Here is a 16,115-nt window from a genome sequence, read left to right as displayed (position 1 = left end):
GAGTACTGTGTGCAGTTCTGGGCCCCACAATTTAAGAAGGGTGTTAAGGTACTCGAATGCATCCAGAGGAGGGCAACAAAGCTGGTGGAAGGGCTGGAAGGCATGTCCTGTGAGGAGCCAGCCACTAAGGACTTTGGGCTTGTCTAATTTGGAGAAAAGGAGGCTGGGGGGCAACCTCATTGCTCTCTACACCTTCCTGAGGAGGGGAAGTGGAGAGCGAGGTGCTGATCTCTTCTCCCTGGTATCCAGTGATAGGACATGTGAGAATGGTTCAAAGCTGCACCAGAGGAGGTTTAGAGTGGACATTAGGAAGTGTTTCTTTACCGAGAGAGTAGTCAAACACTGCAACAGGCTTCCTAGAGAGGTGGTCGATGCCCCAAGCCTGTCAGTGTTTAAGAGGCATTTGGATAATGCCCTTAATAACATGCTTTAACTTTTGGTGAGCCCTCAAGTGGTCAAGCAGTTGGGCTAGATGATCATTGTAGGTCTCTTCCAGCTAAAATAGTCTATTCTTTGTAAGGAAAGAATGATGTGATGTGGGATTTCCAAAGGCAAATTGCATAGAACTTGATTACTGACAACCTGAAAAAAAATTCTGCACTTTTTTTGGGATGTCATTTCGCAACGAAGTGGGAAATCATTAGCCAAACAAGAGAAAACAGGAATTGCTGAAAGAATGATAATATGGTTAAAGACTTCAAAGGATCATCCTTGAGAAACTCCATCTGTGTATGTTCTAATGTTATATGTATTTTACTTCCTGTTACTGAGTGTTTAAAGAGTATTATAGTTTAGTTCATTCATCCTTCCTTCCTTCCTTTTTACTTGAGATGCATGAAGGAGACAGACGTTCTGGTCCTGGAGCCATGTGATTACTGACAAATCTTGTTTGGTGAATGGGATGAGTCCATTTACGAGGGGAGCCTTTCCAGCTCTGCTTCCTCCATCCAAATCAAAATGGTCGTTCACATCAATTAATTTGTAATAACATTGCTGAGACTGAGATGTACACCGCCACCATGATGTCCTCTGGAGCAACTTGAAATACTGAGCTGAATATAAAAAGATACTGATGCTGATGGAGAAATATTTCTGTGCTGCCTGCTTTGGTTCTGTGCACACATTTCTCCTATGATTCCTCCATTTTCTTGTGTTTAGCACTGCTGGGAGTTTTTTCACTGTACTTTATCCCAAGGTCAGTAGGTGCCAGAGACTTCAGTGTCACACCAGCCACCTTGCTCTTATCTTAATGTCATTCATTTCTGGAGCTTAGTGGGCTGATGCTACCACCACAAAGCATTATCAGCCAGTAACATCTTTGGATGGAGTGGATAGAGTTGTTCTGTAAGTCTCCCGATGACAGATCATCTTAGATAACCTGTTGCCTTTTGGACAAGGGAGGAAAGTGGGCTGGATTGTCTGACATGTAGATGGCTTTTCAGGAATTTTAAGGGCATACTGCAGAACTGGTGCACATTTCTCTGGGAGAATGTGGAAGTGTGGTGCTGTTTGTGGACATGCTGTGCTATCAAGTTTTCTAGACTCTCTTGAGTCTGGCTCATCTAAGTTGGTGGTCTCTGGTTGTCTTGCATGACAGAGATATAACCACCATCATCAGGTGCCAACGGAGATTATCTGTATGCCATTTTGGTGCTGTCCTCTTGATCATTTCTGCATAAGAGAGCTTACAAGTACGTCTCTGATATGGAGTAAATGGCACATTTTGGTTCCTCTTAGTACGTGGAAAACAAGGTCTGGTAATTCACTGGGTCAAGTTGCTGAACAAATTGTTTCTAATGCAAAGATTCACAGATAAAATACAGTACATAGTGTTATAGTGGCCATATTGGAAAAACTATCATTCTGTCTTAGAAGACGTGCTTCAATAATGCTGGTAGACATACCCCTTCTTGCTTAAGAAGGGCTCTTTGCTGTCTTTTTTTGAGGATTGTGTGGCTGTGGTGGTAGACAACTCGGCAATCATTTAAAATGCACACAGTGTTGCAGGGCTGGATGTCAGTCCTGCTTTGTTGGAAGCTGTTGAAGTTTCAACAGTATCCCATTGTGGGCAGTTCATATGTCCAATGTCTCCAGCTACCGACCACTCCAACTAATCATTTACAAAGAACTGTAACTTTGCTTAGTGGGAGGTCACGTCCAGGCTTCTGCCATTGTCCTGGTTTCAGCAGGGATAGAGTTAATTTCCTTCCTAGTAGCTGGTACAGTGCTGTGTTTTGGATTTAGGATGGGAACAAAATTGATAAGGCACCGATGTTTTAGTTGTTGCTAGGTAGTGCTTACACTGGCCAAGGACTTTCTAGTTTTTCATGCTCTACCGACTGATGCACAGGGAGCTGGGAGGGGGCACAGCCAAACTGGCCAAAGGGACATTCCATACCATGTGACGTCATGCTCAGTACATAAACTGGGGGAAGCTGGCCGGGGGGGCCGCTGCTCGGGGACTGGCTGGGCATCGGTCGGCGGGTGGTGAGCAATTGTACTGTGCATCACTTGTTTTGTGTATTATTACTATTATCATATTATTATCATTATCATTTTATTTCAATTATTAAACTGTTTTTATCTCAACCCACAAGTTTTCTCACGTGCTTTTCCAATTCTCTCCCCCATCCCATCGGGAGGGGGGGGAGTGAGCGAGCGGCTGCGTGGTGCTTAGTTGCCAACCGAGGTTAAACCACGACAGCCATGAATGTGCTTGGCTTATGGTGAATCTGTATTCTGCCTGGGCTTATGAGAACTACCAAGGTTCTGTCTGAGGACAGACTGCAATCTGTGAAGTCTGTTGGATGTACTCCTGTTTCATGATTGCAAGGGCTGCCATGCTCCCTTCCATAAATTCTAGTTAGAGTGAAGGGGGGAGGGGGAGAGTGCTCTTGATCTTGATTGTTCCAATTTTGAGGACGTCCTCCTGTTCTTGGAGGACGCTGAAAGCTCTCAGTATTCTTGACTTGTTCTTTCAGGGATTGGTCACATGTTTCATCCTGACCTCAGGGTACTTACTCAGTCTCACCGTATGGGTGCTGGGGGTTTCTCTGCTAGTAATCCTGTTTCTCTAAACTGATTCTTCCTGGTATCAGCAACTTTTCCACTAATTGTATATTCTGTACCTGAACCAGAATTTCCATGTAGTATCTTATTTCTTTGCTTCTAAACATTTTGTAATATATTTTGAAAATGGAAGTGGTGGTGGTTTTCTCCCAACAACCAGGTGAGCTTCACTGAGCAATCTCCACTGCTTTCCAATTGATTGGGCTGCCTTGTTCTCAGCCTCTGTGGCTGATAGGAGTTTGAGGACATGAACAAATGTCTCTGTGTCTGTGACTCATTACCTGACAGGATCCAAATATCTTGCTTTCCATCTCCCTGAACTTCTTTCGCACTCTTTGTGGCAGGAAGCCTCTTGATTTATCTTCATGGGATCAGGGTCTTATGGAAGTTCTAGACTGCCTCTTTGAGTGTGGGGAAAAATCCAAGGGCTTTCCTGTCCGTGACCAAATAAATTTTTGACCGTGTGTGGAGGGGTTATGAAACTGTTAGTATGGAACTTGTGAGAGAGCTTAGGTGCCTCAGTAACACTGTTGTGCATATTTACTATTTTGGATCTAAACAATGTGGCCACCTAGTGTTCAAGCACCTTGCCATTTTGGTATAACCAGTGACCATACAGTTTGGTCACGATGCCAGGTAATTTTAACTGCTGTGAGAATTTTACATGGTGACTTGGACGAAGAATGAAAGGTTGCTGGCAGTAACTGGTATTCTCTGAAATGTGCAGCTTTTGTGTGCTTTACTCCCTCAGTTGCTTTTTCTGTCCTGTCTATCCCAAGAATCTTTTAAGTATGTTTGAAGAGAATTGAAATGCAGTCAGGTGTGTGCTGTGCCATGTCACATACCAAACAGACCTGGACAAACTAGTTATCCTTTTGGGTCTGGCTGGGATGGAGTTGACTTTCTTTATAGCAGCCTGTATGGTACTGTACTTTATATTTGTGGCTAAAACAGTGTTGATGGCACACTAATGTTTTAGCTATTGCTCAACAGTGCTTGTTTAGCACTGCACAGTGCTTGTGCAGGTAAAGGCTTTCTCCCCCCACCATAAGTAGGCTGAGGCAGGGCAAGAGGTTGAGAGGGGACACATGCTCAGCAATAAAAGCTCAGGGAAAGGAGGAGGAGGAGGAGGAGGAAGGGGATGTCTGTGCTCATGGTGTTTGTCTTCCCAAGCAAGCACTATGCATGCTGAGACCCTGCTTTCCAGGAACTGGCGGGACATCTGCCTGCCAGTGGGAAGTAGTGCATGAATTCTTCTTTTTGCTTTACTTGTGCATGCAGCTTTTTCTTTACCTGTTAAACTGTCATTATCTTGATCCATGAGTCTTTTCACCTTCATTCTGTTTTCTCCCCTTCCCCTCTCTGTACAGGAGAGGAGAGTGAGTGAGAGGCTAGGTAGGTGTTTGGCTTTTGGCCAAAGTGAACACCACACCTGTATAGATTTTGTAAAGAAAAAGCTCCTATGCTCTCACATGGCAGAAAAGGAGTATTGTTAAACTCTAACACTCTGTGAGAGCTGTGTTAAATCACAGTTGGTTCTTACTGGTTATTTTTTTTACCTAATTCTGGAAAGGAGTCTGGGGGAATAGCAGGAGAATGAGCACTGAAATTCATTTAACTCAACCTCTTCTGTGAGGGTAAATCATTGGTGCCTGATCTTGGCATTATAGGGTGGTGTTTTTGGAGATCTGGCATTGACACAGAAGCATTATCGGTGCAGGAGAGAACAGAGGTAGGAATGTATTGTTATGTAGGTCAACTTGTAAAGGAAACTGATATTCCTTCATTCGAATTTGATATTTTAATTGTAGACGTTTGTACTACTGAAAGTGAATACCATTTTAATGTTCATGAGAATGAAAAGCTCATGAATAGATTATTTAGGAAATAACTATTACAGGTTTTAGGCCTTTATTTTACCATCCTACTAAGCCAATATGATGTAATAAATAAAATCTATAAAATGTTGACTTTTATTACTGTAAAGCTGCCTTTCTTCCTGGTTATGGTAGTTAAAAATTTTGGTAAGTTTCAGGTCATGTGTCCACTTCTACTCCCAAATCCACCCAGATCCTCAGTGCTGCCTATTCTTTTGGACTTGGTAGTGATAACAATCTGACCAACTTCAGCTGTTATCAGTGACAGACCCTAATATCTAGGCAGAAGAGCAGCTGCCTGTGTGTTGGGAGCATGTATGGGGAACTGAAAATATCAGTGTTCAATGTCGATTTTTATTGACGAATCATTACGGAACTTTATTAAGCATAAAGAGTGCTGGATCATACCTAAGAAAAGAGGTGAAGGACATGACTCTTCAAGTACGCAATGTCTCGTAGAATGGAGAAGATTAAGGTTTTTTTTCAGAGTTTATGATACTCTTTTTTTTTTTCTCTCAGAAGAAGAAGTAGAGATTAAATTAGGATAAAGGAAAGAGACTGTAGCAGTGATGCATTCATTTAATAAGGTTGATTTTTACTACCTTTAGGAGCTTATATGAGAAGGTTTCAAGGAGACCAACATCTGGGCACAAATTTAGAAAGTACCAAATGCTCTTGGTCCATAGTCACAAATATTCATTGTTTCTACAAACAGGACTAGAAACAGGAGTGACTCGTCTTATAATTGGATTAGTGGCTAATGCAGTGAAAGCTTCTTCTGCGGCTAATTCATTAAGGATATGTCAGTTGGTTTTTTTAATGTCTCTTTTTTTCTATATTTCTGGCTGTGTAATTAAGTATTTGAATGTTTACTGTACTCCCCACCCCTCCAACCCCCTCCCTCCCCACCCTCTGGGGTGTCTTGCTCTGGATCTGTGTTGGTTACCTAGAGAAATTCTGAAATGCTTAATATTTGTAATATTTTGTTGGTTTAAGCAGGAGTGGATGGGATGTGAGTAATGGAGATTGGACTAATATAGGCTACAAAAAAATTCTAAAATTCTTAACCATGAAGGCACAGAATAACAATTTGTAGTGTAATGGACACTTACAAGCTGAAACTCATCAAGAAAAAAAAATATCATTTATTGCAAATTAAGAGGAGGAGGTTGTAGATGGCTTTCAGCAGTGTCAATCTGAAGTTTAATTGGAAAAATTAGTCAAATGCAGACAAACATATTAATGGATTTACTATTAATGCAGCTACTACTTAAGGCTATAATTCTTCTGAATACACTTTAGCATTTTGTAATGTAGTAATATATCAGTGCTAGAGATTTCTTCATCCTTTTTTTCTTGCTCTTTTACTTTAAGGATTTTACAAATGCTTTTACTGTTCTTAGGGAGCTGAATTAAAAGGACATACCGACAAACTTTTCAGCCCATTTATGGTATTGAGTCAGATAGGAGAAATAGTTGATCTTTAAGACTGTGGTGTCGTATTAGACAACTCTGACAGCTACATTGTGCTCTTGTTTCTTGTTCACATTCAAAAGGTGATGTTGAACTAAAAAGAATGTCAAAGATGGTAGAAAAGAATAGTATTTTAAACAGTCCTTGTCTTTATTACCAGAAAAAAAGACTGAAATAATGAGGTGAATAATATCTAGTTAATATCTACTAATTTTAGCTACTCCCTTTTCAAAGAAGTGTTCCAGCCAGTTGTTCTCTTCTTTTCTTTTTTTTTCCTTTAATAAGCAAAAGAAAAAATTTGGTGAGCAGTAAGTACGTGCTAATTGCACAAATGTTAGTGCACATTTCCAAAGTATGTATTAAGCTTCAGATGCTGTGTGTTGCATTAAACAAGCGTAATGCAAACCAATGACAATGAAAATATACTGGAGAAGGTCTCGTTTTATCTCTGTTAGTGCTAATTTTAAATATGAAAGAAAAGTATCTGTTGTAACTTGGCATTTTTAAATATAGGCTTAAATACAGGCTTTAAATACAAGACCAGATCCTGTGCATTTCAGATCTTGGGTACTTAATCTTATGTTCTCTAAAAACTTGTTTGCTGAAAACTTTTTTCTTTTTAACTAAATGTTTGTAATTAAGCACTATTCTAGAGAACTGTAAACCTTTATGTGCAGACAAATGTAGAATGAGTTTTGTGGCTTTTGTGTTGTCCTTGAATTTGTGTAAGCTTGTACAGGCACATATCAGATTTCCTAACAGGATCAGTAACCTGTAAATGAGGGTTAAAAATATGTATGTATCTGTGTATTTTTCACCAGGCTTCGTTCATATTGGTTTTTGTCTCTACATTATTTTTTGTTTTCACTGCCTTTATTTTGTCTTCTCCCAATAACAGTGAAGGTTTTTTGTCTTGAGATATACACCTCCAGAAATATCATAATACAGATTAATAGACTTTGCTTGTATACAAATGTGTAATTGTATTGGTGTAAAAGCGGTATAAACCAGAACTGTTGGGGGGGGTGGTGTTTCATGGTGTTTTTGTTTTTTGGGATTTTTGTGTTTTTTTGGTTTTTTTTTTTTAATTAAAAAAAAAAAAATGTGTTCGTTTTCCAGAGCAATGACAATGAAGAACGCCTGCAGGTTGTAAAACTTCTAGCAAAAATGTTTGGGGCGAAGGATTCAGAGTTGGCATCTCAAAACAAACCACTTTGGCAGTGCTACCTGGGGAGGTATATGCTGGTTTAGTTCCCTTCCTAGGAGGGGAAAAACATTCAATGAAGTATAATTCACTTTTTTTTTTAAAGTGACACAACTAAGTGTGAGTTCCCTCCTGCTGCTTTATCTGAAATCTGACAGAAAATGCTAAAGAGATTATTTTACATATATCTTCTGCATCTGTGATTCTGCAGAGTGAACAATTACAAATCATCCCTTTTTAGTTCATTTTTTTTGCAACTGTCTTTATTGCCATTGTCAAGAAAAAGGAATAGTTTATTTTAATTTCTTCACAAGTGAAACTATTCAATAATGGATTAATTCTAAACCAGCATCAAATGACATTTGCAGTATCAGGTGATATTAGAACTCGTTTTGGGGCTTTTATGTAAAGTATTTGTATAGTGGTTTCAATTTTTTTAATGGTAGGAGTGCCTTAAAAGAGGTATGTAGTATTACAATGCTGCAAACACACTTAGTCTTTTGTTTTTGAAATAGTCTGCCAGTTTTAGAAAATATAGCTGGAGCTTGTAGTCAGGAGAAACTTAAGGATGGCTACTATGATGAAAATGTTTTTGATTTGAGTAAATGAGGATAAATGCTATAAATTATTACAAATGCAGTAGTTTATATTTTAGGATTCAATCATATCAAAACCAGAGTCCTCAAAGAAATGCTACTTTTAAAAGTACAGGAAACTTAACTGAGGGAAGGCCTTTTGCTTGGAAGCATATAACTATTTAAAACATTGCATGTCGTCATCAAAAAATACCAGATCTAATTGGGCCCAAAGGAAAATGCTTCATTGTGTTATAATGTGAAGCAATGTGAATACGTGCAATCTGTTGTTCATAATTACTGTTTTCAACTAGTTATGAATCACATACATGTATTTACTTTTTTCAAGGACTTTAGCTAAGTTATAATAGCTGTGTTATTAAGGGAACCATTCTTAAAATCTCTTGATTTTGAAAATATATCTGATTTTTACTAAAACAGTTATTCCTTAAAACCACTTTATTTGGTAAATAAGCATTTCAACAGCAATAATGTTCTAAAATTTGATTTTTAATTTGTTTAAAACCAAGCGTTTTGAGGATAGCTTGAAAATGCATTTAATTTTTCAAGAGTTGTTTAACTCTCATTACATCAATAGTTTTATTGTAAAATTACTTAAAATTAAACATGAGAAAATACTGGTTTTCAAGCATCAAACCTAATTCAGCCTTTTGAAAGGAAATCTTACAGAAGTTGAAGGGATGCATCTCAGAAGAAATTTGTACTAGACTAGATGCCGATTTGTTTGCTGTCTATCATACAGATTAAAGAGGGAACGAATGTCTCAGTGTTATAAAACTTTTAGTTGCTGATACATGGTTCGTGGTTAAATATGTGGAGCATTACAGAAAAGATAGTTAAAATATGTCAGACATCTTTCTAATAAATAGTTGTTGTCTGCCTGGGAATTTTTCATGTGTACCAGGAGAGGATATTTCTCTTCCTGTTCAGAACATAATAATTAACATTAATAAATGAGTACAGGAATTTTTTCTTAAGCTGAAGACAGTCTACTTAATACCGTGAAATCGGAGATGTTTTATGCATGTAACTCTGCATGGGAAGACTAAAAATATTTTCAGAGGTATTTGAGATTGTGTAGAAATTAATTGCTTTGGTAGAAGTGATATTTTTGTTGTTGTAATGCATTGTCTTGTTTCTAAATAGGTTTAATGATATCCATGTACCTATTCGTCTTGAATGTGTGAAATTTGCAAGTCACTGCCTTATGAACCATCCCGACCTAGCAAAAGACTTAACAGGTACCAGATTTATTATAGCATTAAAATAAATTTTAAATCTCCTGGAAAAGTCAGGAAGGTTAGTTGTAGTCCTAAGTAACGTCAGATGTTGTGGAGGATGTCACTGAGGTTGGAGGGCTAAGTCAGAGTCCCTGCCTCAGTGCTGCTTCTCAGGCTGAGGGGATTGTACATAAAGAATGCCTTAACCAAAGAGATCGCTCTTGGTGATCTTACAAGAGTGATCTCTTACAGTAGTTGCATTCCCAACTGCTGTTGAAATTAAGCACCATGGGATCAGACGAAGACAGCCTGGCTAACCTAATAGTCATGGCATTTATTAATTAGGGTGCAGAGCGGAAACTTCAGTTCCACAAAGGTGAAATGTGTAAATATTATGTGGCCACTGTCTAAAACATGAAAACGGTCCTTGTAACTGTGACCATAGCCATTGGTTCCTGCTCCTTCAGGTCAAACATAGCCTGTAATTCAAGACCTCTGTAGGAAGAAGGCACCTGGCATAGATAGAAATGTTTAGTATTTGTTGTTCCCGATGTCTTGATGAAAAAAGTGTAATTAAAGAGAATGGGTTGGTTTGTTGGTTTTTATTCTTCCTGAAGTGTATACGGAGACTATCTTCCCCTGATCAATAAACTCCTACTTCTTGTAATTCTTTGGAGGTAATATCTTTGTCCATTTGCTCTAAGGAGAGAATTTAAAGGGCTGTTAAGTATGTAGGATTGCTCTCCTGCTTGCTGAGTGTTTGTCAAGTTAGACACAAATACAGGCAGCCTAGAGTCATCCCATAGTTATTGGTATTGTTAAGCCAGCTTAAAAAAAAAATGTTTCTGGACCTTTTCTTAATGGAGTGGTAAAGATATTTCCTCTTTGGTTATCAGAATTGTATTTTCAAGGGTGGCTTTTTTTCTTTTTTGCATTGCAGAAAGACTTTGTGCCCCCTCTAATGGTATCCTCTGGGAAATGTAATTTTGCTTGCCCCTCCTCTCTCTCCCCACAGCGCTTATCAAAGTCAAATTGTTGAAAAATTTCTCTGACTCACTGGTGTTTGAGACCAGAATTGTTTTGTGCAATGGCATTGTTCTTCGTTTGTTTTAATTTATTATGTTTTCCTGTGGAACAAAACTGTTTTTTAAAAAAGTATTATTTGGATTTCAAATTTCATAACCTCCGTAAGTGCAAAGCTTTATTTCTTGATGTGCTCTTTCGACACTTGTGCTGATTACCAGAAATGTTAATGGCCAGTATTTCAGATGAGACTTGGCAATTTTCACTGGTCATTGAACAGTAATGAGTGAACAGTAACCTCTGGTTATTTCATTTAGAGTAAACTTCGAATTTTCAATGTTTCTTAATGTTCTCAATGTTTCACTGATGTATGCTGTATACAGTGATCTTAACTTTTGTGTGCGTTTTCCTCCCCGTTTGTGCTTCTAAATTAACCTAAAATACATACTTAGAAATATAAATGAATTTTGACATTTTATTCTTTGTCAGCTTTCTAAAATGAGAACAGGTAGCTAACATGTTTGACACAAGCAGAAATCTTAAAATGTTGATCGATTAATAAAAGATTATTGATAGTACCAAATAAGTAGCAATGGGCCCAAATAATCTAGAAAAATTGTTTTAAGTTGAATAAACTAGGATGTGTCTAAGTAAGCATTATAGCTTGGTCAAAGAGTATGCTTTTGAAGTATGTCTTGATTTGTCCCTGCTTACAATGCTTATATGGCTCACACTGTGGAGCATTCCTGGAGCATGTGAACTAGATTCCTTGTGGACAATATAGAAGTTGTGGTCAGGAGTGCAACTAATGTGCTCCAGCAGCCAAAGTGGATGGAGTCTGCAGGAAGAGAGTAGCCTCTAGCCTGAAGTAAGACTTTAAAATGTATATAGTGTGGATATCAAGTTCTCAGCACTGTCTGTTCTGCTCTACAGATCCAATTCTGTTGGGCTATAATAGTTGCTAATGTGGACATAGCCTAACTATTATAAGAAATAATAAAAATAAAAATGTAGCCCCATAACTTATTTCCATAATGTCAGAAATATCAATAATTGATATTCTAAGCAAATAAAAAGTCTTACTGACATTCCAGTTAATCTTAGGAAAACTATTGGTTTCTTACTGTTGATGCTCAAAACAGAGAAAATCCTGGTTTTTGCTTCTGTCAGTTGAGTACTGTCTGGAGAAAGAAAAGTAGCTGAAGTTGTGTACTTACAATGAAATACTTATTCTGTTTTTTCCAGAGTATCTTAAAGTAAGGTCACATGATCCTGAAGAGGCCATAAGGCATGATGTTATAGTATCCATAGTTACTGCTGCTAAAAAAGATCTTTTGCTTGTCAATGATCACCTGCTTAATTTTGTCAGAGAACGAACACTGGACAAGCGGGTAAGACATAATTAGTACTAATAATGGCTGTGTGTAATATTTCTAGAAGCAACACTTCTAAAAAATGCTGAACTAATTTTAAAATGACTAATGAAAACCATTATAATGCAAAAAATTTTGAAGCAGTCTATTTAAAGAGGCATCTTTTGCCCCTGATTGAAATGCTACATTCTTCATTGTGCTGTATTTTTGTTTAAGATAGTATGGTTAAAAAAAAAAAATATAAGCACAATAATGTTGCGCCAGTTGTCTAGTTTTAGTAAAATTTTTAAGTAAAATGAGAGCCTTGTAAAACATTCTAACATTTTTCATAAGAGGTTTTGCAGGCAGGTTTCGAAATGTATTGTAGATTACTGGTGGAGAATGTTTCACCATCAGAGGTAGCTAGTTTACCTGCTTCTAATTAGATCATTGGAAGACTGCAAATCAGTGTAGTAGCTTTCAAATTTGAGTAGTCTTGAAATTTAGTTTAGCTATGTTTCATTATTTGGTAAAATTTGAGGTTTGCTACATATGTTAAAGCATGGTAAACAAGGCTGTTGATGGCAAACTTCTAAAACTAATGTTATCACCTGATTATTTTCATTTGGTGACATGCTTTCCGCTGTTGCACCCATAATACAATCGCAAGTATTCAGTATAGATTTGTGAAAAAGGGTGTTGGCTTAAATTTCTAACAATTCTAAATTCAAGAGGCATGCTTGCATAGTAGATACTGATGTTGAAAGGTTTAGCATAATAGACATGATGCAATATATGTACTAATGGGAAAGTGATACACTTAGAACTCAAATTTAACTTTTTTGTAAATTAAACTATTTTATTTTGTTGTAGAATAGGAAATACCTACCAGGAAATTCTGTAGTCTTTTCATTTTTGAGTTTTGAATGATCAACCTGGGTACAATTTCTTTTTTTTTCAAGTGGAGAGTGAGGAAGGAAGCTATGATGGGACTTGCACAGATATACAAGAAATATTCATTACAATCAGAAGCAGGAAAAGAAGCTGCAAAACAGATATCATGGATCAAAGATAAACTTCTGCATATATATTATCAAAACAGTATTGATGACCGGTAAGTCAGTCATGAAAAATAGGCAATTCTGTGGATAAGTGTAGTAACTTATTATTCAGATTTGTTTTTCCTTTGTGCTTAAGTACTGACAAAAAGGAGGAGACTTGATAATCCTGTATGTTTTGATCCACTGCGTAATCGTATACAGCTGCAGCCAAACTTGTCCTGTGTTGTTTTCTTCTACTTTTTTTTTTTAAAGGCCAAAAGTAATTCTAAAGGGTGAGATAGGTTGGGATATTTAAAAATTTTTAGCTGTACTTCACCACTGCTTCAGTAAAGGAGGCCTTTGTTTATATTTCAGTAGCTTGCTAATTTTTATATTAAAATTCAGTAAGTAAAATTGCTTTAACAAACTTGCTTTGGATTTGCATATTGTTCCTGTATGCTTTAAAGATAAGTCTAGTACGTGTAGTGACAATGGTTAAGGCATCTCACTCTGCAGACGTTAGTTTTTCTGTATGATAATGGCCATGAATTAGAGCCTTGTCCTGGATTTGTGGTGAAAGCGGTGCCTCTGTCATACCAGCTGTAGACTTGTATATGGTTGTTCGTATTGAAAAGTAGATGGTTGCATATGGAGAACTAGTTTGGGAACTAGTCTGCCTTGACTAATCTAGGCAGTCTTGTTGGCTTTGGAAATGAGCCTTTGGCCTTCACAGCATGATCAGATACAAATGGCATTGCAAACCCATACAAATCCTTTCAAAAACTTGCAGCCTCAGTCATCTCCAAAATAAGCAATTATTTCATGGTACCATGGAAGTGGACAGAACTGTCTGGATTTTCAGATCCAACCTCACCCACTCACATTTTTCTTCGACTTTGGGATCTGTTTAAACTAGCTGGGTTTGGGTTTTGACCACCCCCTCCAATTGTCTGTAATGATTTTCTTCTCATTTCTTGCCTAAACATACACGATTGGTTTTTTTACCTATTTACTCCATTCTGTTAACCTTGACCTCAATTTGCAAAAGTCATGGGCCGCCTTGGTATTTAAGATTGCAACATGGGTTTAGTTTTCCTTTTGTTTTTTCTTCTCAGTCTTTCCTAGGTAACTGGCAGACCCAAACCTTTCTCTCCTCCTGTTTCCAAATAAGGAACTTCCATGCTATAGCAGAAGCTTTTAATAATTACTGTGTGAATGTACCTGCATTTTTATTGGGGAAGCAAAAGAAATGGGATAACTCAGCCCTTGGGGAAGGGACTGGGGAGGGGTGGAGGGAAGTCAGCTCCTTCTGACTAGTATCTGAACTCTCCTTCTGGGCTTCATGATAACGTGATATAATCAACGTGATATTTCTTTTTTTATTTTAGGCCCGTTAATTTTGGTCAATTCATGAGTTTACCCCAATACTGATCCATAATGAAATTCATTGATAACATCTCTTTGGGCTGATAATTAAGAGACATCCTTCTCTAAAACCCTTTGGTTCCTATCTAGATTAATACATCTGATTTTGATAATGTCATATCTTAAATATCCTACTGCTAACATTATGTCTTCTGTAATGATATATTTTTGTTTAGTTTATGCTGAGTTATATTGGAAGTTAAGGAACTTGATCTTTAGGTTTTTGAATAACCCCATCTTTATATGCAATAACTGATCTCTAGATAGGTCTGAGAATTTTTGAATTAATGTTTTACCAATTCAAGACCACTTTCTTGCTTTACAGTTTAAGTTTCTTAATCCTGTCTTTCAGATTACTTGTTGAACGCATCTTTGCTCAGTACATGGTCCCTCACAACTTGGAAACAAATGAACGAATGAAATGTTTATATTACCTTTACGCAACGCTGGATTCAAATGCTGTGAAGTATGTGCTATATATGACTTCTTGCAAAATAATCTTTAATACAATTATTACTATAAATTAGTTCTAAATTGTTGAATAGCCTAAGCTAGTGGACAAAAGTAGTTTGCCAACTATCAGAAAATAAAATATATCAATAGTATCTTATTTTTCAAGTGGGATTTTGCAAACACCTTCCCCCATGTCCCTCCCCACCCAAACCAACAAAAAAACTCCCAAACCTGATAGGGTGCTTTCTAAAAAGGTGTGGTACCTTTTAACCATCAACAGCTAAAAAAAAGTACTGTCAAAGATCTGGCAAGAAGCTTGAGTGCACAGCAGTCCTTTTATGTCTGAAAAGAGATAGCATAGATAGTAGCGTTGACAAGCCCTAGATTTTATCTGACAACTTCTCAATTAATATACTCCTTGTTTTAGCAGCCAGGATGACTTAAGAGTGGGAAGGAATTACTTGTTTGTCTTTCCTCCTTCAATATGCATTTTACTTACAATTATGTTACATGCCTTCTCCAGCTTAAAATGGCTAGATGTGCATGAATTTGACTAATAACAATTTTGCTGCTCTAATGTTCACGGTTTGACTGAATTTAGTTAGTTTTACTTTGTTTTTCATTTAGTAGTACTCAGTCACTTGAAAATTGAATATAGTTTTTTCTCATGTGGGAGACTAGAAAAAGCTTTGTATATAAAAGAATGGCTTAAAATAACCTCAAAGCCTTCAAATACTACAGAAACTGATGTTTGAATCCCCTGCATTTCTTGTATTACCTGCCTAAAGATATTACAACTGTAACAAACTAAAATTAAGAATAGTATATTAAAAATAAGTTACTGTTGTAGTAATTTTTAGTATAGGCTAAAATGCAGAATGGCTTCTTTTCAGTACTTGTTATTTCAGGCAACAAGTAACGTCTGAATTCTAGTTTTCATATGCAGCAGTGCTCATTTTAAAGACAAGGTATCTTCAGTTAGCTGTATAGAACTGACTTTTTACTTGTGGATTCTGGAAGTTTTTTAGATGAAGCTGTGACCTTTTTTCATATGGCTTATTTTTTCTGGAAAGTGTGCTAATTTTCAATTTTGTCAAATATCTCTGTCTCTTACAAGTCTAAGCATGTCCACTTTTCACAATTTACTTATCTAGTAGCTGCTTTCTGTGTTGCAAGAAAAACATTGTTTTGATGATAAAAATCTTAAACATCTGCTTTAGCCTGCTGCTTGGAATGTTTTTAGAAGAGTGATTTCAGGCTTGTACAAATGAGTTCTTTATGGGCCAGACATCAGTTACTTTCTACTTCTTTTAAAGGCAGTGTAGTTAAGCATCTGAAATGAAACTTGTTTCAAAATCTCACTTTGTTCCAGTCTAATATGAC

General features: G+C 37.2%; 1 protein-coding gene across 4 annotated transcripts in view; it reads left to right on the top strand.

Moving 5' to 3' along the window:
• PDS5B (PDS5, regulator of cohesion maintenance, homolog B (S. cerevisiae)) overlaps positions 1-16,115 on the top strand; it is a 100,642-nt gene that overhangs the window by 27,695 nt on the left and 56,832 nt on the right. For all 4 annotated transcript variants that reach the window (XM_009327728.1, XM_009327730.1, XM_009327729.1 and 1 more), the window contains exons 8-12: positions 7,539-7,654; positions 9,366-9,460; positions 11,708-11,853; positions 12,777-12,928; positions 14,632-14,745. In XM_009327728.1, coding sequence (XP_009326003.1) covers positions 7,539-7,654; positions 9,366-9,460; positions 11,708-11,853; positions 12,777-12,928; positions 14,632-14,745 — 623 coding nt within the window. The remainder of the gene's footprint in view (positions 1-7,538; positions 7,655-9,365; positions 9,461-11,707; positions 11,854-12,776; positions 12,929-14,631; positions 14,746-16,115) is intronic.

The sequence above is a fragment of the Pygoscelis adeliae genome, unplaced genomic scaffold (genome assembly GCF_000699105.1).
Source record: "Pygoscelis adeliae isolate BGI_AS28 unplaced genomic scaffold, ASM69910v1 Scaffold14, whole genome shotgun sequence".
Lineage (NCBI taxonomy): Eukaryota > Metazoa > Chordata > Aves > Sphenisciformes > Spheniscidae > Pygoscelis > Pygoscelis adeliae.
This window is presented reverse-complemented; position numbering and strand designations above follow the sequence as displayed.